The sequence below is a fragment of the Callospermophilus lateralis genome, chromosome 2 (genome assembly GCF_048772815.1).
Source record: "Callospermophilus lateralis isolate mCalLat2 chromosome 2, mCalLat2.hap1, whole genome shotgun sequence".
NCBI lineage: Eukaryota > Metazoa > Chordata > Mammalia > Rodentia > Sciuridae > Callospermophilus > Callospermophilus lateralis.
This window is the reverse complement of record NC_135306.1, coordinates 169,181,943-169,203,550: the sequence shown is the minus strand read 5'-3', so window position 1 is coordinate 169,203,550 and position 21,608 is coordinate 169,181,943. Positions and strand designations below refer to the sequence as shown.

Here is a 21,608-nt window from a genome sequence, read left to right as displayed (position 1 = left end):
TTCTATTCTGCTTTATGGCATAGAATACACAAGGCCATATTATAAAGAGGTTCTATTTGGTCCAAATGTGAAATATGAAAAAAAAAAAGTTTGCATCCAGAGGAATTAAAAAGACCTGGTTAACACAAGTTCTATTTTGTTTTGTAATGTTAACAGACTCAGAAGAAACAATATCAATGATAGTAAACTTCCCCAAGGATGAAAACGTTCCATGTTCCCAAGCACATTGACAGCAGTCCCTACCTTTTCCTCCAAAGTTTGATTTTTTTTTTTACCCCTGTGCTTCAAGTCCTTGTCACTATAAATCATTATGTTTATGAATATCTAGATTCTGTTGTGGGTAAGCTCTTTTATCACTATCATTTTGACATCCCAGATACTGCACAGTTGGGCTGCCTGACAGCTTGATTCCAGATGAAAAAAATAAAAGCTATCTGATGATGATACTGGAATGGTCCCAGAACTTTCTGAGGCTAACTGTGCTTGTTTGGACAAGTTTCAGTACTGAATGTGGTTCACTCAGGTGTACACAGGGTAGAGAAGATGGACGCAGTGCAGGATCAACTCATCACATGAGAGTTGTCATCAGGGAGGTTGGAAAATGCTTGGTGGCCATGCTTGGCTAGTAGGGAACCAGGAAAAGTTCAAGACAGACTGCATCTTCCTTCACCTTGGGGGTCAATGTCTCCTCCACTAGACTGCTCTGAGCAGTTAGAATATTCATTTTTAGTTCTTAAATCAAGAAAAATACCCTCAGTAACCCAGGCTCCTCCCCTCCTTAGTTCTCTGTTCCTGCAGGTTCCCATATATGGATTTACTGAGTCAAGTCTGCACGCTGGATGTCATGGATGCAAATGATACATAAATCACCGGGACAGTATTAAGTCGCCAAGATTAACCAGGGAGCAACTGTTCCGTAACTAAATTCTTTAAAACTTTTGTTTAAAAGAACACTAGAAGAAAGCAGATGCCTTTATGCTTCTTTCCCTTTGATTTGGGATTTCCTAAATAACTACAAATTTGTTCTTTCCTATTGGTCAGAGGCGAGGCATATGGCTCCACTCACAGGGACTGGGAGCAGGAGGAGGCACCTATGACTTGCCCCCTATCTTTTTTTTTTTTTTTGTCACTGGCAAAAAATAGCACAAACAGAGGTATAGCCCTCAGCTGCCTCTGCTTGCCCCAGTCTCTGTCCCCGGCTGGAGACATCAAGGTGCCAGGAAACCAACGCTGAATGTCTGACTAGAGGCTGTGACATGTAATCATGTTATTGCATTAACATTTATATGTATTATCTCACCTAATTCTTAGGCTTGCATGAGCTGAATACTGTTATTACTCCCAATTTATCAGTGAGAAAATAGGAGAAGCAACTTGCCCAGGATCGTATACCTAAGGAATTGAGGATCCGGAATTTAAACTCTGCTGGCCTGACTCCATATTCTTATTCACTGGTCACTGGGGCCTGCCTTCACTGTCCTATGTGCCCAGTCTTTGGGGATGGGGTGATGTCCCTTGAAAGCATTTTGACTACTCGTCCCCTAACTCAGACCTCGGGTGATGGAGCAAAGAGAAAGAGGAGTAGGGTGACTTATGAGGAGGCTGACAAAGTTGTCCACAGAACTTTTCTTCTACAATTCTGATTAAAATGAACAAAACATAAAAACTCAACCCAAAAGAAGCACAGTTGGCAACCAAAGAAGGAAAAGGGTAAAAATGAATGCAATAAATTAAAAAGAAAAAAACTAGCACTACTAGAGACAGAAAATTCTGGAGCAGAGCAGAGAGGCATGGTGCCCAGCCCCCAGAGCTACACAGGTCCGTCAGCACAGGGAACAAACTCTCCCGTGACTCTGCCAGGAAGGCGAGCCAGTGGCTGGGTCTCAGGATGGAGGTGCCTGCCAAGAAGCTGTGGCCTTAGTCCAGGACAGAGAGGCCTAGAGCAGAACTCAGTCAGTGCTGAGGGCCACCAGTGTGATTTCAGCAGCCTCTTCCCTAAAGTCCTAAAAGGCCAATTAAAAGTCAGGTCTTACTATTCAGAATTCCCCTCCCCAGAGGAGGAGGGAGAGTTAGAGGAGCTCACAAGTGGGGGATCAGGCCAACAGAGTAAACCCAGCATAGAGGACGCTTACCCAAGCGCTGAGTAACCTAGGAGATGGCAAATCCCTTTCCTTACCTTCCTCAAACCCATCCCGGAAGGAACCCGAACGGCTCATGGTTCTGCTCTTCTCATCCAAGGACATGGAGCTATTCCGGAAGCGGCTATCAGTGTACGGATCATACTGCCCATCGGCGTTGGACAGGCTGTGGGTCCTCAGCATGGTCGGGTTGGACAAGCTCATCTGGGTGACAGTAGTGGGGCTCGCTGGGATGAAAGGAACGGAATCAAATGTTGCAAATTCATGTCTCTGTTCAAATCCCAGATGGGGACAGAGAGGAGATGACTCCTTATCATCAGCCATACGTGCTCCTGCCAACTTCTCTCCCTTGTCTTATTTTCTAAAAGGTAGTCGAATCAGCCTAGGAGCTACACACTTAGAGCTAAAAATATGGGAGGGAAGGCGGGTCAGTTCCAAAGCAAGGCTCTGGGCCTTGGCGTTCCAACTTGGCACGTTCAGACAAGCCAGTGTCACCTTCCAGGCATGAGCTAATTACTCCCCAGGCTCATCTGCAACAATTCTCTCTAAAGCCAAAAGCCCAAAATAGTCCAACCAGGCTTTTGATCAGATGGGAAGCATTTGTGCATGACAAGAATCTCTTGCTGCAAAGAGTTATGGCTGAGAAAGAATAATACGAACACAGGTCTCACTGCCTCGGAAAAGGAGCATTTAATAATGATGTACAAAGAGCTTCAACACGAGGGGGCACATTTACTTAGCTAAAACTAGCTTTCTGACTAAAATTCTATCCATGTCAGTATTAGTATTACACAGTATTTTCAGAACTGTGTTAAACCTCACTTGATCACAAGCCACACCTATCCTTACAGACTCTGAATTTACTATTTATAATATTCAGAAAAGGCTTTCTCTCTGAATACTGAGAGGAGAATGGAACATATTTTCCCCCTCTATCCATCCTCCACAGCTCAGCTCCCATCCCACTGCTTCCCCAAAACCTTTGCCAGTAATGCCCACTGGCACCTATCTTTTCCTAACTGTATATAATATTCACTATCTGATTCTATTCTGTTATTACATGGTTTTCTATAAAGCTTTGGATTGTTCTCTTTTATTCTGTTTTATAGGTCTGCATGGGTGTGTTTTTCTCTCTAGAAAAGAATCCACTGACATGTCAACAGGGACTGTGTTACAAATTCTTCTCCTTTCCCATTGTGCCAGTCAAAGCATATGTCAGCAGCAAGCATTTCCAAGAAGACTTGTTCAATCAAAACTTCACTTTTATTTCCAGCTTAATAAGGGAACAAGAATGACCAAGCATGAGATATGCTGTAAAACCCTCTTTAAAGGTCTAAGAAATGGAATGCATTCTCTTGAAGAATGGGCTGGTCTGTTTGCCTTCCCTAAACCAACTGCAGGAAGAGAATGATTGGCTAGCGTACCCCAAACTTTGCTAGTCTCTTTATTTCTTTTATTATCTCCTATAATCAAACTACATCGCTGAAGGCTGATCAGACAATGAGAGGGATGTGACTACCTGTGTATTCCAAATCCCAAGACAATCTCCTCTCTATGGATAATATAGACTATGGCTCATGACAAGTAGCTACTCACCAAGCTGGGAAAAGTTGAATCTCGTTCCAGAGGGAGAAGTCACACTGGAGCCAGAGGAAAAAGGGGAATTGGCGGCGGTATCCTGCAGGCCTCCAGCAGAGTGGGACCTTAACCATTCTTTTGCATCTTCTTGTGTTCGAAGCTGGGAGGTGGGAGTATACCTGGGCAGACAGAAACCAGTCTGGAATGAACTATGAACAACGCTTATGAAAATGATCTCTGTGGAGCTGATGACAATATATAAAAAGAAAATATATATCCAAAGCTGGTTTAAAAAAAAAAAAAAAAAAAAAACATATCCCTACACACCCTGAAACTTCTGAAGTTTCTTAAAACCTTTTATGCTACTTGGCTGCATTTGGAGAAAATTATAATTCTTTCAATTTGGAGGGAATACCTAAAGGGAAGAAGTTTGGTAAATGCTCAAAAGAGCCGTCACTGGGCGTAACTATAACATGTTGATTCACGACAGTGTCATGTCAAAACCCCCACCTTGACAGCACAGAGGCAACAGAAGGATCTGCTGTTAGAGCTTCGAGGAAGTTTCAGTTAGGTGACTCCTGGCATCTGCATTCTACAGCACAATTAAGTACCATGAATCACAGCATGTTAGAAAGCTGAGGTGTGAAGGGAGGGCTGAAGACACTGATGCTCACAGCAGTCGCTGCAATCTAGCACATACGAGCCTTCACAGAAGGAACCCCAAGTCACTGTGACTGGCATGAGAGGGTCTTCAGAAGTCATGTGGCCCACCTTCTGTTGTGTTCTGGAATGTACTTGGTAATGACCTTGAACATCTCTTTGTGCCAGATGCCTGTATGGGCACTATCTCTCTAAAGCCTAAGATTATTCTCATCTTATGTTCTGAGAAGGTGAGCTCCCTGTCCTGTGTCACAGAGCTGAGATTTCAATCCATGTTTTCTGACTCCAGAATCCATGCTCTTTTCTTTGTACCCGCTGACAACATCTAGAATTCCTAAAGCACCCCGGACTTTTGCACTTATGTACTATGGAATGACTGCTGATTAGGTAACGACAGAGATTCATTTGGCTTAAAAAAGGGTGCAACCAGTGTGTGTTGAGGGAGTGAACTTGACAGGGAGAGCCAGAGTGAAAGGGAACACAGAAATGCTTCTTCCTGAAGGGTTTTCCTATGGTCAATGGACTTTCAACTTTCTAAAGCACACTAGTTGCTTGTACATAGATTGTCACAGATCCCTATTGTGAATTTTTCCAAATACCAATTTTTAAAAGCCACAGTGACATAATTTTGATAGGGCAGATATGCTACAGAAATACACCATTTCAAAACATTAATATTTAGAACCTAGGTTCCTTTGGGGTCAAAGAGGGGCATCGATGTCAAATTGGTATAAGGAGAGGCCGCTGCTTAAAGCATTGAGCATGGTCGCTGACAAGCTGTGCTCACAGGCGCCCCATGAACTCTCAAGTACCAAAGGCCATGCTGACTTGAAGGCCACAGAGCTGAATGCCCTCTCCCAGGCTGTCAGGAGATGTTAACACTCTCCTTAGAATTGACTTTACTCGGGGCTCCTATTGAAAGGAAGCATTGATACCTACCTCGCGTTACTGTTCAAAATGCGCTCAGTCTTAAGAGCTGCAGGTTAATCAACTAGACATACATGACGGCAATGAAACATCGCATTCCAAGTTCCATTTTAGGCAAAAGCACTTAATGCTTAGCTCAGGGTGAAGCCGATGCTATGAAGAATGAGGTGTTTAGGAAGCAGAAGAGATGACAGTCAGACCATGGGGGAGGCAGGAGCAAACTGGAGTTCCTAGGGTTGGCACAGTGAGGTGGATGGTATGAGCAGCGGCGACTTATAGCATCCTGTTTTACCAGAATGAGCCCCCCAAATGAACAAAGCCATGACTTACTATACATGGAAGGATATTCCTTCCTGGTAGTCTCTATTGTCATACACGCACACCACATCTTGGTGGGGGTGTTGAAAGCCAACTGGTTATCAATTAGAACATCTACATAAGAGCAAGGTATCTGTCTTTAGCAGTTTTTTTTTTTTTTTCTTCAATCCAAAAAGTTAAATGTTTTTAAATCTGGAGTGAAATATCCCTCTTCTCCTTGGCTCTGGAGCTATCTAACAAATCAGCACGCTATAAGTCATGCTCTTTCTGCTAGAAGACAGCCATGTGGACAGAATGGTTGAGGAGAAGTGCTCAGGAATGAAGCCCACTGGGGCCCAGCAGTAGCAGCGGCTGCTCTCTGGGCTTGCCCAGGGACGTCTGTCATGAGATGGTTGTATCACATCAAGCCTGAAGAAGCACAAGCCCCTGCTCAAGCAAATAAGCCACAGATGGAGAGATGAGAACAAGTGGGATCCACGGGAGCGGTCATCCAAAAGGTCCTGCTGCAGTGGCCAAAGCGGGATCCCCGGCCCAGTCCAAACCCCCACCAGCCATGAGAGAGCCACACAGCCAAGCTCCAAGGCCACAACAGATGGCATGGGTGCAAGGAGACAGATACCTGAGTCCTTTCTTAGGCAAAGTGTTCCTATCAAGGTGCGGGTCACTGTAGGAAAGTTAAAACAAAAAGAAGAACTTCAGAGAAGCACAGGGAGCAAGGAATGCGAAGGGGAGAAGGCTGGGGAAGAGGCCAAAGAGCCCTGAGGAAGAGACTCCCATCACCAGGGAGAGAGCCCTCTTACCCAGCTCTGCATGCAACACATCCCCACCCGGGAAAGCAAAAGGAACCCTGTCCTGGGCCTGAGCTGACACAGTACATACTTTACCCCAAGTCACCAGGTGGCCTGAGTCGCTCAACCCCAATCGTTTCTCCTTTTCCACAGGTTCAAAGCCAAACTCAGGGGCTGCCCCACCTTGAAGCAGAGCCCTTGCTGCCATCTCTGCACTACCACCACCTTGGTTCCTTGGAGAGAGAAATACCAGCTTCCCTGCACCCTTAGCTCTGGCCCGCCTCCTAAATGCCACTGGCAATGGCTTCAAGAGGGAGAATGGACTTGTTGAAGGGGTTCAAGGGGCCAGCAGTCTGCATATTTGAAATTCATCTGTAACAAAGTGAATTCCAGGTCCCTCTCCATTTCTCCCTGTTTCTAACCTAGCAAAGGCGTAGCAGGGAGCTGAGCCCTGGGCTGGAGTCGGGCAAGTTCCAACTTGCTGGCTGACGGAGTCAAGGCATTTGGATTTCCAAAGAACAGGGTTTAAAGGCTTGTTTTGTGAGTCTGACAAAAACAAAGTTTTTGCTGTTGATGGGGTGAAGAGGGTTTCCATTAATTTTTTTCCCCTTAGCATGAAACAACATTTGCTTGTTATGTTTGGCGAAGCCATTGCTCCTCCACAAGTTTAAGGTCAATTTCCATCCCTGAGGCCCACCCACAGCTGGGGGTGAACACAAGCTTCTACAATCTGCATATTCTTCTCATTATCATTACAGGAAAGGGGCACACTGAACACAACAGTCTGCACAGGAGGAGCCAAACTGCAGGGAAGGACTTTGAAAGGGAGAAGAGCCAGCTGCATGGGGAGGGGCTGACAAGAGCAGAGGGCCAAGCTGCACAGTGGGTGGTACACCATTTCTGGGCTGGGGTGGGGAGGCAATGACAGGAATCTGGGGAGCAGCGAACATGCTACAGGAGACCACGGGAGATGCAAGGGAGAGCCTGTGCCATCCCAGGTCAGGGGGCAGATTTTGAGGTGGCCTTCCCATGCTGGGAATGAAAGGGCCAGCCCAACTCCACCTCCCTGAGCTTCAGACAGCAGAACAGACACTCACTGGCATGTCTGGGTGTCACAGAATACACCAGAACCACAAACACAAGCAGAAGCCTCGGGCCAACAGCCTTGCACAAAACATCTGGCTTGACAACAGACAGGCGGAGGAGCCGGGAGGCCTGTGTGGGGCCCCGGCCTACAACATCATTACCTGTCCTGTTTCCTGGGCAGAGTACTTCTGCAGAACTTAGGGCTAGCAGCAGGGGAAGAGAGAGGGCTAGAAATCCAGGCAGGTAGAAAACAAGAGAAGGAACATTAGACTGAAGAAAAGGAGAAGCGTTGTTACACACAAGTGATATTTTCCTCTTTACTTTCCTCTTTACTATTCTCTTTACCAGGTTTCTTCCCCAAGTGCAGAAACTGGCCACATGTCACTACTGCAGTGAAAGCCAGGGCTCTGAGGACACTTTCAGTTTCTTGATTTCCTATCACTGTGGCCAGTGGCAATTCGGTGGAAGGGTGTTTGCTATGACACTAAATCTACCCAGCGGCCCAATGAACATCCAGCCACCACACGTTTCATGGCTGCACTGGAACAGCCGCTCCCTTTGCACAATTACAAGTGGGAGGGGAAAGAAGGCGCTGATGAATGAACAGAGTAAAATGGGAGGATTTCAAAGGCTGAATGCCATTTCAAATGGTAGCACAGATCTGCACCCAAGAGACATCCAGCAGCTCTAGGATAACCAAGGATAACCGCAGGACAAAGAGGTAACAGAAAGCATAGTTAAGCTAAATTCCATTCCAAATTGGCCTCCCTGTGAAAGAGCAGTAACTGGAAAGAATGAAATCTCACAGGCAAAGGTGAATTAACATTTGGGGTTCCTAACCTAATCTCTGTACTCTGGAAACAGCTTCTTCCTGGGGGGGGGGGTACAGCCAGGGGCACAGCACCAACCTTTCCGACAGTGTGGTCTTTACACTGCTGGTTCGGACAAAGGGCGTCAGAGAGTCATCCTTAGAGGAGGCGATCAGGCCAGTGGAGGAATTGTGGCTCAGTCCCCCTCCACTGCCGAGGGAGATGTCAATGGACTCGCAGCTGGTGTGGAGGCTGCTCACAGACTGGAAGCCCAGGCCATCCTTGCTAACTGCTGAGGAGCTGCTGGCAGTGGTGCCCCAGGTCAGGCTGTTGGAAGGGCCCGAGTGGGCAGAGCTGGGGCTGGAGGCTAGAGGAGACTGGGTGAGGTCCAGGTTCTTACTGTAGAGAGGGCTGCTGCCACCACTGCTCAGGATGCCGCTGCCTGACGGGGAGTCTAAGTTACCTTGCTGGCTCATGGTGGCATGAGGATTGGAGATGACCACCGAATTTTTCATGTTTTCAGCTGTGGCGATGGGCACTTGCTTGGCAGGCTTCCCACCAAAGAGTCTGTGAAGAGACAAAGGGTTGTGTGGGATGAACACCCAGGCCAAGGGGCGCTGAGTTGTTAAGAGGAGAGTAGGGCATAGCGGGCAGCAAGACTCCCTGGAGGGAGACACCAACTGTCCTACTGAATTGGAAAAGAGTTGGCCAAAGGCCTGGACATGACACCTCTATCACAAGTGCCAACTGCAAGTTCTAGGATGCAGCTGAGATCCTGGTCCTCTCTGAACCAATGGGTGGTGAGGAAGGCTCGTCCTTCTACTGGGCTAGTCACACTAGTCCAAGGTGGCACCTCCCTTTCTTTCTATAGACTAACTAGAAAACTGTCCTGGCCCAGGAAACATCTAAGAGGGAAGAGCTATCTCAGTCATTTTCCTATCTGTGACACAAAGCAGACAGCTCAATCCCAGTCGTTCAGCACAATGCAAGGAATCAAGAACATAAGTCTAGATCTGGATGGGGCCTGGGAAAAGTATCTTCACAGATTAATCCTCAAAGGAAAGCCCAAAAGATGTATATTTTAGGGTAGGAGACATACACAGAAAACTTGCTGGGTTCACAAGACATTAGGCCAGACATGCTGGGTACAAATCATGCCTCTGGAACAGACACACAGAAGTGCCACTTCATGTCATCTCCCTGATCAACAATGCAGCACAGGAAATGGTATACAGGCCTCCTTCTTCCATCAGCACAGAGCTCTCTGCCAACTGTGGATATGTCTTAAAGTCACATTCAAGTAATGCAAGGGCCTTATTCCACCCAGAGTAAAAGTGATGAAACTATTAGACAGACTGTGTTTCACCTAGCTACTCAAAGTGATGACCTATGTCATCTCTAATCCTGCAAATTTTACTCATTATAAAGATAAGCAGACATAGAACCAATAATCCTCAACCAATCCTCACCACAGAATCTGGTGACAGAAGAGAAATGCTTTCCCCCTGGTGAAAACCAGATAATGAAATACAGTATTATAGAATCTTGGCTTTAGAATGTTTACATACTTCCAGTTACGGGGACCTCAGTACTAACGGGTAACTTGCTCCATTGCCAAGCTCTTCTGTAACTGTTAGAAAACCAAAATCTGATCCTTCTTTTCCTGTCTTTTATGCAACTGTTCCCCATCCCAAAGACCTGTCCCAAAGACAAGTCCAGTCTTTGTCTTTGAGTCCTTCGAATCATCTCAAGACTTAGCTACCTCCCTTCACTCTCCATATTAATGCACAGCAAGAGAATCAAGAACAACTTAGGGAAAGTGAGATTCACTTTGGGGCTCAGTGCAGACCTAAGGAGCTGCATGCATTCTCACGTATTGGGTCACACCAGCCTCAGGGTCTAGTGAAATGCCTTTGTAGTTACTAAAGGGAATCTGTAATACCAAAGAGCAGATATTACATGTGATACTTGAGGCAAGAAGCAGAGAAAATTTTCATTTACAAGGCAAACTGTTAAAACAACAAAGAGGAGGCCAACAGGACGTTCCCCCTCAAAAAAAAAAAAAAAAAATCATTACTGAAATTCTAATAATCAAGTCTAGACAAAGGACAGTGAACAGCTTCATTATACCTTTCAAGTGGAATGCTGCTTCTGAAGTCTTTTCAACATTCCCGCTCACCCCCAAGTATTTACGTGCCTTTAGTTTTTCATTTTTCACTGCTTCATTTTCCGTCCTTGGGACTCATTCTCTCTTATGACAAGAAATCTCCTGAGGAAGTGGAATGAGCTCTAAACTATGCTCAGCTTCGATGTAAGGATGGTCCAATGGGCAACGAGATAATATAAGCAGGCAAAATGTCAAAGAAACGATTAAAAAACAGTGAATACTGTTTCTACATTAAGAAATTCCACCGAGTGTGGAAATGTGGAAAAATGATGCCTTTTTAAGGTAATGGGAAATCAATTTCTCCTTTTCAGAAATTGTTCTGCTTTAAGAGGTTTTCTTTCTTTTTTTTTAAAGAAAGTTAAAATTTCAGAGACTAACTTGGAAGTATGTATGTGGTATTAAAAAGAACACTGGGATGTATAGAAAAGATCCAGCTAAGATCAATGTTTCTCACAATGAGGAAGCTCAGTCACAGAGTTACCAAGATCAGAAAAAAAAAAAAAAAAATTACTTGCTTTCCTTGGGTTACTGACCCTGTTCTAAGAGTGTATCAAGACCTCATCTCGGATGATAATCAACTTTTACTGAGTGTTGAGTTTACTATGGCCAGATCTAGCTGCAAAGATTAACTTTACAAAAACCTTAGAAGAAGAATCATCATCCCCATTTTACAGATAAGGAAGCCGAAGCAGAGTTGTTAAGAAAGGTTACACAGTGGTTAATTAAGATGGTCTCATGATTTGAACCTAGAATGAGAGATTTCAGAGGTTTGCCTTTTTCCATCCCAACAGGGAAAAATAACCCTTGGTCTACAAAATTGCAGGCAGAAACTGCCTGAACAACTTTATCTAAAAGGACTGAAGTAGAAGAAAAATAGAGGTTACTTTAACTGAGAAACAGGATTTTTATTTTTTGTACTAGGGATTGAACCTAGGGTTGCTTAACCTCTGAGACACATTCCAGCCCTTTTTATTTTTTTTAATTTGAGACAGGGTCTTAGTAAGTTTCTAAGGCTGACCTCCAACTTGCAATCCTCTTGCCTGAGCCTCTGAGTTGCTGGAATTATAGGCATGCACCACCACCATGCCCGGCAAGAAGAAACAAGAACTTTTTAACCTAGGATGCCCTTTCACCTACCACAGCTCTGCTTGGTAAGATTTATTTTCCCACTTACCTGCGGAGAGTTGGGGAGGCCACATCTGGGTACTTCGTCCCGGGCTGGAGAGTGGCCTGAGCTGAGCTGGGCACAGGCTGGGCAACCGGGTTCACTTTCACCGAGTTACAGGAAGCCACGCTCTCATTGTCCGAGGAGATGCCTTTCTCCTTATCTGTCTGGTTGACCAGACCTGGCAGCGAGCTGCCCAGGGCTGTTTTGGAAGGTTCCCTGAGCTTCGGCACTGGCAGGCCTGCGGACTTGCTGCTCATGTTGGAATCTATGCTGCTAGTACTAGACCTGTTCCCAGCCCCATTCCGGCTGTTAGACTTACTGGGCCTGGGCAAACTCCGGTATTGCAAGTTTGTCCGGGAGCTGAGAGACAGATACCCATCGTCCTGATTCTGAGCCCCATCCATGCTCGTCTTCCGTCCAGTTGACCGACCGACAAGCGCAGATGACTTTGGGATTTTGCCTAGTGTGGCTGACCTGCTGGTGACTGTGGCCCCGCTGGCTGTGATCATGGTGAGCCCAGCAGCAGAGCCACTCTGCTTCTTGAACCCAAAGCTATTGGTGTTGGCCGTAGGCGTCCTGGAGCTGCTGGGGAGGGGCTTTTTGGATTCGTCACCGCTGCTGCGGCCTGCGTCAGATGGGGAGCGCTTCACCTGGGAGGCTTTGGGTGAAAGCCTCCCCTTCTCAGACACCTTGGCATCGTCTGTTTTTCCTGAGAGAGAAATCAGCAAGGTTAGCCTGTGAACCAGGAGTCCAGCCTCCCTTACTCTGAAAAAGGGGCTCACTTTCCCCTCAGGGACAGCAGTACCCTGAGGCCAAGGGAGAGAGTTTTCCAAGAAGATCATCTAGTGTATTACTGTCAGGGAGTCTTTTAGGACGTGCTGAGGATTTTACTTATTTGCGAAGCAGTCTAAATCTACCCAGGACATTATGAACAATGATAATGCATCCATAAAAAACATGGAAAAATAAAACTAAATAAAATTACTAGATCGCATCACTGTTTTGCCCAGGAGCCTTTTTTCTGACCTTTCACCCTCTGTCCATTACAAGGCTGTGCCTAACACTTCCAGGTGGACTCATACCCTTGTTTGTCAACTATCTCCTAACTCACGGGTGACACTCAGCATACTGATATGCAGTTGAGCAGCCTGCACCAGGTGCGCCGAGGTTGCCTGGTATCTAGTTAAACCAATTTGGTGTACAGTTAAACCAACCAGCACCCCCCCACCCCACACCCCACCCCACCCCCCGCAATTGAGCTGCTTTCAGGGCTCAGCTGCTTACCCAGCTCCCCTTAGTAAAAGGGCAGGATGTCAACCTTTCTGAGAGGGGGTGGTTAAACCCAACAAAGGAATTTATAATAAGTCCTCACTAGAGTTACGACAGTTTTGGGTTTTAAACTGGCAGCTGCAGACCCAGGACGGTGCTGGCCTCTTACTCACCCGTTCCCGGGGTCTTCAGCGCACCCACAGGGGCCGACGGCTTGGTCCTTGGCATGGTGATGCCCACTTGAGCTGTCATGCCTCGCCGCCATGAGCCTGTCTGGGAGATGACGGGATTCCTCTTGCCCGACGTACTTTTGTCAGACTCATCCGACACATCAGAAGGATTCCGCCTCCACTTGGAACCCGGCTCCATCTTTATGCCGCTGTCTGACCCTCCGTCTGATTTCTTGATGTCATCACCAGACCACAGGGAATTCCTCTCCACCTGTGAGTGTTTTTCAGCATCAGTCTGTGAACAGAGACTTCCTGCATTAGTCCTCCTCCAAGTCCCGGGCCAGGGTGGCCCTCGCTCCACACCCAAAAGGTCTGATACCCTGGACTTGGGCAGAGAATAAATATGAGGTCATTACTTTAGAAAAGTTCAGATTTTTAGAGCTGAGAATGTAGCTCAGAGGTAGAGCACTCACCCTACATGTGAAAGGCCCTGAGTTCAACCCCCAGTACTGTAAAAAATAAAAAAATAAAACTATTTTAAGAGTCTGGACTTCTGTATGCCGATTATCTTGTTAGAAAGCCTTTTGGTCCAAGGAAAGTAAACAATATAAAGAAATCTCTTAGAAAGAGAGGAAGAAAGTAAAAGGGACTGGGGGGAAAGGGGGGAGAAGCCTGGGGTAGGGGGGTGGCAGAGCAGAGGGAGGTGTGACTGGAGTTCAGCCACTGGCTTTGCTCTGGCACTTGGCGCAAGCCTCCAACCCCCGCAGCCGGCTCTCTAGCCAGCCTCCAGCCTCCCTGCCGGCTCCCTTTTTTCTGCTGCTTCCTATGCCTCCACTGGCAGGGAGACCTGCGGATCCAGCTCATCCCACAGCCCAGCACACGCAGGGGTGAGCTAGCAAGTGAAGGCTGCTGCTGGTTCCACCAGGATCAGGGGAGCCGGAGCTGGGAGGAGACAAATCCTCAATGGCAACGGTGCTGCTCCCATTCTGGGTACATTTATAGGCCACCGAGTGGCTCCCCTTGCAGGGTTTTGTTCTGACAAGGGATATAATTAGCCAGCTTTCTTTGGAAGAACCCTGACCTGCTGACCATGGAACCCAGGAGGGGACAGAAGTGTGATGTTAATGATCTGCTGTCCGGAACAACATAATGCAAACCAGAAGGCTTTGGAGGCCGCCTGGGGTTGACGCCAGGAGGGAGAAGCAGCAGTGTGAATGGAAGGTAGGTCAGCAATGCATCCAGGCACCTGAGGACCCAGAATGGCTAGCATCAGCAAGACAGGCAATGGAGACGGACACTTGCAGGAACCTGGCCTGACCCGTGTCCTGAAACAGTGGTTAAACCCCTCCTCTGCAGAATCCCGTGGCTGAAGGGACACTGAAGACAGACAGGCAACCTAAGTTTATCTACCTCTCTCCCCAGCCACTTCTCCCTTTGTGCATTCCACCTTATGGGTACCTTCCTGTGCTTGGTCCCTCCTCCATCACAAACCGAACTCCAGCCAGGTAGGAGCACCAGAGATAATGACACTCTCCCTGACTGTGAAGGCCCACCCTAGCTGTGGCCTGGAACACAGAGGGGAGAGCCCACCCTTCAATGGGCAAGCAAGGGCCCAGTCGAGGCCTGGGGGTAAATGAGTGAACATATGCACAAACTTCAACAGAATTACTTCGTCTGACTCTGCCATCGGAGAAGGAGACAAGGAGTTGAGTAGTCCAGTGTTCATCTCATACACGAGTAGAAAACTAACCCAATTGCCTCGGCCCAGTGTTCTTTTCCTCTGAACACTTCTGGCACATTCAGGCCTACTACTTACCAGGCACCAAGGAAGGTGTGAGAATTGGTGGATAAGACTGATTCCCATCTTACGGAGTGAGAGGCAGAGAGTGAAAAAAACAAACACAAATAAATGTGCAATTGTGAATTATGAAGATTCTTTAACAGGAAATGAACAAGGAGTCTGAGACAGACACCCTGGACACTGATGTAATTTAGGTTATGATGATGGGAGGGGTGAATTGTAGTCAGGTGATAACTTTTGGAAAAAGTGCCCTAAAGGATGAGAAGAGAGAAAGAGCTTCAGGAAGCGAATACCCGGCAGTAGGAACTGCATGTGCAAAGGCCCCAAGGCAGGAAAAAGCTTGGTTTTGAAAACATTCATTCAACAAATATTTTTTGGAAACCTCTATGTGTTGGGCAAGCTTATTTGCACTGGGAATACTACCGTGAACTAATTCAAATCCTTAACCTTTATGGAGGTTACATTTAAGCACATTCTTACATATTCTAATATGCTTGAATGATGTGTTGAAAATTTAGCATATTCCACATCCTGGGTTACTGTATTATTTATTCCCTTAATTCTTAGACCTATCTCTCCCAGTCAATTTGTAATGGTTCTAAAAACAGCAGCAGCAACAATAAACAAAGTGTGCACTTACTAAGTGAGAGGCCCTAAGCTAAAGTGTGTTATATGCATCACTTAATATAATTCTCATCAAAAACCCACAAGCAATAGTTAATATTGTCAATTTTACATGAAAAAAACTGAGGCACAGAGTGGAAAAGGAAATTGCCCAAGATCACGCAGTGAGGAAATATGCAATGAAGGGATTCCAGGGTGTGTAACTGCCATTCCCGCATTTTAACCCCTATACCACACAGCCTTTCTTAATTAAAAGTTTAAGAATATGAGAATTTCTGCATACCCATTAGTACCTAAATCTACACCTATTAGATCTCCTCCATACTACAGGCTGTCTGGATGGTTCACCCCAACCCCGTTCTAGAGAAGCTCCAGCCTAGCCTCTGGGCAGGATGCCTCCAACTCTGATCCCACCAACAGAGAGAGTACACATGCCCCTGCACCAGGGCCATGGCCAGACTCTCTCCCTCTGGGAAAAACAACCCTCAGACCATCATCTCCCCGCAACTTGGTCCATGTCAGTAGCCTTCCCAGTGTTACTCTAATCTGCCCAGGGACATTCTAATAATGTTGAGTTCACATCTCCTCTAGCAGGTCCTTCCTGAGCTATGTGCCAAATCACTGGCGGCACCTCCTGGGAGTTAAGAGCCTCTCCGTGCTCAGAGCTGAACAGGAGGGCCAGCAGGCCAGACAAGGGGCTGTACAGAGTTCTTCCCTCTGGTTTCCCTTGAAGCCTCTGCAGGTTGTCCCCATGGTGAGAGGACGTTCTTTCAAAGAATTTTCCTTGCCTCTAGGTAGAAATCTCGTTAATCATTTAACAAGTGGACAGGTGACAAACAAGCCAGAAGGGACCGGAGAAGGAAGGCCAGGCTCCTGAGAGCCAGAGGGGAGGCCTGAGGGGCTGGAAGCCCTGTGTGGTGTGGAAGAAGGTATGGGCTTCGTAGTTGAGTTCTAGTACTGGGTGCTGCCTCTCACTTGCTGTGTGTGACCCTGAAGGAAGTCACTTCCCAATTCTGAGACTGTTAGACTGGGTATAAAACAGAGTTGAGAATTAACAGATCTTTTACAGAGCTGATGGTGAACTCAATGGGCCGGATGTGGGGGGGGCTCCGCAATGGGGACTCTTTCCATCACCAACGCTCCCACCTTTGCAAATCCTTAGCACGCTGTCATCCACCTTTAGTATTTACCCCATTCTTGTCTTGTGTGAAGGTGGAAGGGACACTTATTTTACTGCTACTGGGCCACAAGCATTCAGATGTCAGGGGCACTCCCCGCCGCCTCATGCCTGAATCTCCTACACATCTAGAACCCAAACTGGCTTAAATTTGAGCCCCAGTAATAACAGAAATAATTATTGGCCTTAGCATCATCACCTGATGTTTGTCTTGCCAGATACTGTGTCCCTTCACATACATCTTATTCCCTAAGGTTATTTTATAGACCATGAAAATACAGGTTTAAAGAAGAAAAGTAGTTTGCCCACAGTTATTAGCAATAGTTCCCAGCAGGTGGGCAGAAGCAGCAGCCCCGCTTCATCTCCAGCTAAATCTACCATCCCCTATCCAGGGGATAGGCAAAGACCTTGAGGGTCATTCAAGGACATACAATTCAAAAATTTTATTTCCCCCAGAGTAGTAAAAAATAAACTGATATTGAAATATCTCCCACCTCCCGCGCCTGGATATTTTATTACAAATTTCACAGACATTGAAAATGAGAGGGAATAGTGTCGTGTGCTTTTTGTACCTTGGCACCAAGAGTGATGCCTTCCACAAAAATGAGCCAAGACCCTGAAAGGTCAAGGACACAGATATAAATACACAGGGGAGAGATGTGTGTGTGTTAAAGCTTTCTGCCATCAAAACACTGTCACCAAAATACAGCCCTGAAAAATACAGGATGAACTGCTCTGAAAGTGCAAACAAAAGACATTAAGAGCATCAACTTCTAGATATTAGTAAAATGAATGAAAAGGATGGGAGAGGGACATAGAATCCAGAGGAAAGGAGGGAGGAAGGAGTGAGGGGGAGAGAGAGGAAGTGACTTCTGAGCAATTCCCAAGTCTCAGGCACTGACAGGAACATGTTCAGATAAAGTCTGTCTGTATGGCTCTCACACTCACCCCGAGACAGGTCTAATTACTGTTATTTTATGAACGAGGAGGCAGAGGCTGAGGGGGTTGATTAGCTTATCCAAGGATGGCAGAGTGAAGACCTCAACCCAAGATCATCTGACATCAAGGTCCACCCTCCTCCAGACACCATGGCTTGGCCGCCCCTGGACTCACCAGTTCTCCTGAGGACACCTGTCCAGACTTTCAGGCCTCAAGCAGGGGATTCTTTGCACAGACCACCAATGAGAGGTCCGGGGTGAGACAGATGGCCACGAGTACCCTGTGGGGGCACCCTCAGTGCTCCTCAATGTCCCTGAGGGAACAGAGTCCCTCAAAGACAAAGAGAACCTCCATTCCCAGGGATCACTCTCATTCTCCTCCCGCTCTGCCCATCACTACCTGAGGCTGCTCCTCATGTCTTCCAGACAATAGCATCCCTGTTCCTCAGATGTGAAAGCCAGGCAGGCAGCCTGTCCTCTACTTGTTTTCCCAGTGGACACAGTGGAGCCACCCCAGGACTTGCTTGGGGCTTGGGTGCTGCCCGCGCACCCGGGGTACACCAGCATGTGACTGGAACCCAAATGTGCCACGCACAGCCCAGGAGTGGCTGTGGGAAGGGTACACACACATCTTCCTGCAGCTTGATGCTGCTCAGAGAGGAGTAATGGCCCTTAGCATTCCTCAGAGTGGTGTGAGGGAGGAGGGTGGGAGGCTGCATATTATGCTGATTCAAATATTTTGAGATGCTCCCTGGACAGGAACAAAGGGAATGTCACTAAAAATCCATTTAAAGACACCATGGCAATAGAAATCTCAGGACGACTGGTGCAGTCTGCATTTCTGTCACCCTAAGACCAACTTTGTCCATTTTTATTCTAATATTTTAAATTCAGGAAGATTTATTGGAAAGAACTGCCCAATGAATAGTAAGCATACAGAAACCTGTCCGTTGATTCAGATCAGGAATTGTTTTAAGAGATGTAAGAGGTTTACTATTCATTGGGTAGTTCTTTCCAATTAATCTACCTGAATTTAAAACATTAAAATAAAACCAGAAATGTATGAATTGCCAAGATCATTGTAATGTCATGTGTAGCTAATAAAATAAATAAATAAATAAAGGAAAAATAGGTCTTGAAGTGGTAGACATGCAGAATGTACCAAGAGTTCCTGAGATTTCTATTGGTCTGATGTTTTTCAATGGATTTTTGGTGAAGCACACAATCTTAAGTAGATCGCCTCAATAAGTTTTATAAAATTCACATACAACATACTTATATAACTACCACTCAGATCAGGATACAGAACAACTCCAGCACCCCACAAAACCCCATGCCCCCATTTCATCCTCTGGGTAGTAATTTTATAAAATACAACCACCATAGCCTACCATTGCTCCCTCCTAGAAGTTGCTAAAGTGACAACACAAGAGTAACAGGCAATTCTAAAAGCAGCAACTAATACATTTCACTATGCAGTAGCTCTGTCTCTAGAGGCCAGAATCACCCCCCGCACTGATATGTTCTGTCACTACACCTACCCACAAAGAGGAGATACCTTTGAAAGCAAAAAGATGCAGCCTCTATCTGTACAGAGTAAAAAGCACCCGAGAAAGGAAGATGGGGAAGGAGGGGAGTGGAGGATGAGGGATGGGGTCCCTCAGGGAGCCTATCCCAATCAGACTTCCCCAGGGTTCACCCAACACAGAAGCTCCCACTACTGAAGAGGACCCAATCGTCAAAGAGCTTCACCTATGACCCATGGCCGAACAGTCCTCATACTGGTCAGCCCTAACTTGGGGACAAGCCGGGAAGACAGCACTTAATTTTCCCAACTAGTAAATGGGCTCACTGGAACCAGCCACGACAAGGATGCCAAGGATGCCACCAGGCCCATGAAGTGCCACGTGAATTGGCACTCCATTTGAAAAACATCTGGGCGTTTCAAGTAGGGCAGGAGGGCACGTTAAATTTGTGCAGCTGGCTGGTGGCAGCTGTAGCATTAGTTAAAAGAGTGGGGACAGACACTTGGACATCTGTTAATTGTTGCCACAAGGAACAATACCTTTTTTTTTTTTTTTTTTGGTCCCAGGGATTGAACTCAGGGGTGCTCAACCACTGAGCCACATCCTCAGCCCTATTTTATATTTTATTTAGATGCAGGTCTCACCAAGTTATTTAGTGCTTCACTTTTTCTAAGGCTGGCTTTGAACTCACAATCCCCCTGACTTAGCTTCATGAGCTGCTGGGATTACAGGTGTGTGTGTGTGCCATCGCGCCCAGCTAGCTTCTAGTTCTTTAAGAGGAACCTGAGACTTACTTTCATGTTTAACAACTGCAGTTTAAAATAACCTGATGTGGAGTCTTGTCTAAGAGAATAACAATACTGTAGGCCAAATGAAGGACATGAGTAGGGGACATGAACCACAGACGGAGTGTTCCCAACCTCAGCCCAGAACATACTGAGGCCCAGGGTCCTCAGTATGTGTTTCTGCCCACATCACTCCTGAGAGATGGGACACCTGTGGACAGCAGTTGCTCTTTTTGGCAAAGAGGGGACAGGCTAAGATCTGCCAACAGAGCCCAACGTCATTTTGTTTGTTTTTATAAATAGAATGTCAAGGGAGTAAATGTGATCTCCCAAGGTCCCAGGGAGTGGTGAGGCCCCCGACCCAGTTTCCATGGCCCCATTGCCTCGCCCTTTCCTTATAGGTGGAGGCCAGAGTTGAGGAAATGAGCGCACAGGGAGCCAGAGGCTGAGCCACATCTCACCAACCTGGGGATTCTGCTTTCCCCAGATGAGCTTCTCAGCCCACACACCCAAGCCTCCTGGCTGCAGGGGCCTGTGGAGGAGCCCGGGAGGGCACCACACTCCTTACCTGCACATCCAGGTTTTTCCGAGAGGAGGCTGGTGTGTTGGCATAGGAGCTGATGGAGGAGCTGGTGTTGATATCATCGGTGCTGAGGTTGTCTATGGTGTCGCTGATGCCGCTGCTGACGGAGCTGCTGTCATCCCAGCTGCCAAGATAAAGACAACCTGAGCACCAAAGCCTCACACTGCTCCCGCCCAGGCTGGTGCAGACCCATGTTCACCATCCGGGAAGAGGCCCAGACTATGTCACAATGTCTCAGACTAAGCTCTTTTGCCTCGGATGTGACTCATCTCCAAAGGTACCTTCCATCCTTTGCTTTTGAATTGACACCTGGGTGAGCTGGCTGGTACATACCTGCCCCAAAGTGTGGGTGCTTCCATGAGGAGAGGAGACCAAGGATGCTGCCCATGCCCCCACCCTCCCCTTCACCTCAGGAACTTCATACGAGTCAACTGCTCTCCCCCAGGCCTAGTGGCAGAGTAGAAGCAGCACATTTAGGGACTAAAGTTGCAAATGTGCAGGCAAAGACCCATCATGCGCCCCTCTCCCCAGAGGTTAGAGCGGGCAGAGACGCTGCCACGTGAATTTTCTGTACTCCGCTCCTGGAACAAAATGCCAAGGAAGGAAAGCGGCAATTCTCAACTGAAACCTGTCCATTCTCTTATAAGCTGTGATTCTAACAGTGTCCCAGAATATGTCTAAAGTAGAGTTTTTCATTTCCCAACCCTCAAATCATCCCCCAGCTGCTCAAGTCTAATCTAGGAATGATTCTTTTTTTTTTTTTTTTTTTTTATTTTTTAGTTCTCGGCGGATACAACATCTTTGTATGTGGTGCTGAGGATCGAACCCCAGGCGGCATGCATGCCAGGCGAGCGCGCTACCACTTGAGCCACATCCCCAGTCCTAGGAATGATTCTTGACTCTTTTTTTCCCCTTCTTATTGTCTCCCCATCTCCCAATACCATCAGCACATTTAACCTAGCATCAGATCCTGTCACCTCTCTTTGTAAAATACATCCAAATGCATGCAGCTCTCTGTACCCTGTCGCTTTGCAGTCAAGAGTGCTGTCAGCTCTGCTGAGGTTACTGAAAACAGGCCATGGGGCCTGTGTTCTAC

The 21,608-nt window shown here is 46.9% G+C and overlaps 1 protein-coding gene across 2 annotated transcripts in view; it reads right to left on the bottom strand.

Annotated features, from left to right (window-relative positions):
- Positions 1 to 21,608, bottom strand: part of Nav2 (neuron navigator 2) — a 260,239-nt gene that overhangs the window by 53,041 nt on the left and 185,590 nt on the right. For both annotated transcript variants that reach the window (XR_013090419.1, XM_076846985.1), the window contains exons 11-18: positions 20,498 to 20,636; positions 13,082 to 13,373; positions 11,646 to 12,348; positions 8,404 to 8,871; positions 7,657 to 7,722; positions 6,241 to 6,285; positions 3,735 to 3,895; positions 2,177 to 2,365 (exon numbers count right to left, since the gene is read on the bottom strand). Coding sequence is in view for 1 of the 2 variants with exons in the window: in XM_076846985.1 (XP_076703100.1) it covers positions 2,177 to 2,365; positions 3,735 to 3,895; positions 6,241 to 6,285; positions 7,657 to 7,722; positions 8,404 to 8,871; positions 11,646 to 12,348; positions 13,082 to 13,373; positions 20,498 to 20,636 (2,063 nt within the window). In the remaining variant the exon portion in view is untranslated. The remainder of the gene's footprint in view (positions 1 to 2,176; positions 2,366 to 3,734; positions 3,896 to 6,240; positions 6,286 to 7,656; positions 7,723 to 8,403; positions 8,872 to 11,645; positions 12,349 to 13,081; positions 13,374 to 20,497; positions 20,637 to 21,608) is intronic.